Below are 2,362 nucleotides of genomic sequence, written 5' to 3'. Positions count from 1 at the left end.
GTTGAGGAAAAAAATTACATATATAAATACGCTTTTAAAAAAAAAATTATTTTAAAAATTAAACGTTCTTTTTTATCAACATTCTTTTGTAAACATCTACCAATGAGACATTGAATATTACATTAATGACTATTGACAAAAATTTGATGCGATATTTTTATCGCTTCAATTTTTTTAATAAGTACCTTAATATCTATATTTTGCATTGACTTATTAAGGCTTAAATATACATCTCATTGCAGATCGACCGGGCGATCGAAGAATATCACAAAACGCTCACCGCTTCCGCGCTGGGCACGGCGAAATCCGCATCGGCCTTTCTCAAGCTTCTACCTCTAGTCAGGAACGCCTCGCCCGAGGAGTTGCACAAGGTCCTAAAGACTCCGCGTAATCAAAAGATAAAGATGCAGCTGCTGGACGTGTTTGGCGCCGCGTCTACATTGCCCGCTCATCAAACTGCCATGAAAATACTTCGACAGGACGAGACCGGCGACGAGACCGAGAGGTATCTGTGGGCACTGTCCCTCTCGCCGACGCCTCACGTCGACGTTGCCAAGGATATCCTCAGACGTTCCGAGGAGACGATGCAGAGTGACAAGGTGTCCGAGACCTACGCGCTCGCGGCGGGCGCGATGGCACGGCATTACGGATCCGCCGAGGTAATAGAGAAAGCCCGAGTTAGCCTAGAACTGGGCCTGGAGACCTGCACCGGAGAGGAGTGCAAGCTCAAGTTCCTGCGAGCTCTGCGAAACTTGAGAAGCGCGGCGGCGATACCCACGTTGCTGGTGCACGCGTTAAGCGACAGCAAAGTCATCAGCGTCGCCGCCTGGCGCGCTTTGAAGGCTCTGCCGCGCGAAGCTGTGACTGATGAAGTGAAGAGCGCGGCCATCAGGGTCTTCTATCAGATCGGAGGACCGCGAAGGGACAGCAGCGCGCGGACGATCGCGCTGGATATTATCCTCGAGAGCGAACCTTCCAAAGAGACCCTGCACGACTTCGTGAGATATTTGAATAGCAACGACTCGGCCTACGAAGTCCGTAAGTACCTAAGTCAACGTTTGACGCAAATTGCCGAGAGAGACGCGCGATTTGCCGAATACCTGAGGAGTATATACGCAAGTGGCAACGTGACGGTCAACAATTATCATGTGAAAGCGCAGCGAGGCCTCAGCACTGCCTTCGACAGGAGCTTCCTGCGATCGCCCGACAGCAACGGTTCTCTGGTTACCGTCCAAGAAGTGAATTCCGGCCTCCTGAAGCGTGGCATCGTGGATGTCGTGCTGGAGAGTAACAAGGAACGGCAAGCGATGTTCTCGCTGGGACTGTTCGCCGGCGGTCTCGGCAGCTTCGTCTCGAGCCAGGATGAAGCGCAAGCCGATGACGAGGTGGCCACCGCTGGAATGGAGATCGACTTTCTCGACGTCGGGATACGACCGTTCGTCTTCTTCTCCGGACAGGGCGAGCTGATGGGCCACGTCTGGTCCGGCACGGCGGACCAGAGGACCCCTGCCTTCCAAGCTCTCGCTTCTTTGTACAGTCATAACGAATACGTGCCATTGGGATCCGGTTTTGTCGCCGAGATCGATATTCAGGGCGCCGTGAGCTTCGAGCTGGCCGGTGAAATCCAGCTGAGCCTGTGGTCGAGGAACGCGCGCTCTCTCGTTGAGATGGATGCCGGCGTGATGGTCCACGGCGGCACCAGAGTGCACACGAGTTTCGTACAGAGCAAGACGGAATTCACGATGGCGATGGAGCCGAAGCTCCAGCTGTCCACGAACGTGGACTTTAGCGGGCCTGTGGCGTTGTGCATGAGATTGAGCCAGCCGGCCACCACGGTGAGGCATCAGGTCTACAAAATCGAGAGAATACCCGGTAGCCGGCATAAGCTGAGGAAAACGCGCCGTTCGAAGATCCACTCGTCCGGCAGATCCTACAGACTCAATCAAAAGAACAACGAGATGTGCGCGAAGTTTTCGAATTTAAGTTAACGCATACCGAAGACTGCTCAATGACTTTTTTGATAATGCATAATCGGTAAAGGACCACGAAACTATTTTTATTATTATTATTATCATTATTGTGAGGTGGAATCAGAGTACGGCAGGGTCTGTGTTCAAATCGATGGATAGTGAACGTTCGATATGACGTTCGAAGTTAACTGAAGTCTCCTATGAATAATACATTAATTATTCAATTTTATTTTAGTTACCATATCGGGATTAATATTGTTTTATATTTTCGACAATGAAAATGAGGTTTAAAATCTAGAAAATTTTTTCTTTATTCTCATTTCATTAATCCCAAAAATTAATCGCATTTTTAATAAGATTATTTTGTACATAACACTTCTTTTTTTCTGCAT

General features: G+C 49.2%; 1 protein-coding gene across 1 annotated transcript; it reads left to right on the top strand.

Annotated features, from left to right (window-relative positions):
- Nucleotides 1–242: 242 nt before the first annotated feature.
- Nucleotides 243–2,356, top strand: LOC112467162 (microsomal triglyceride transfer protein large subunit; the record flags this gene model as incomplete). The annotated part of the gene is made up of 1 exon (XM_025035644.1): nucleotides 243–2,356. A coding segment is annotated over one exon (1,746 nt), but the record flags the coding sequence as incomplete, so codon positions are not given.
- Nucleotides 2,357–2,362: the final 6 nt, after the last annotated feature.

The sequence above is a fragment of the Temnothorax curvispinosus genome, unplaced genomic scaffold (genome assembly GCF_003070985.1).
Source record: "Temnothorax curvispinosus isolate PA1 unplaced genomic scaffold, ASM307098v1 QBEX01016976.1, whole genome shotgun sequence".
NCBI lineage: Eukaryota > Metazoa > Arthropoda > Insecta > Hymenoptera > Formicidae > Temnothorax > Temnothorax curvispinosus.
Note: the sequence above shows the minus strand (reverse complement) of the source record. Positions and strands in the feature narration are given on the sequence as shown.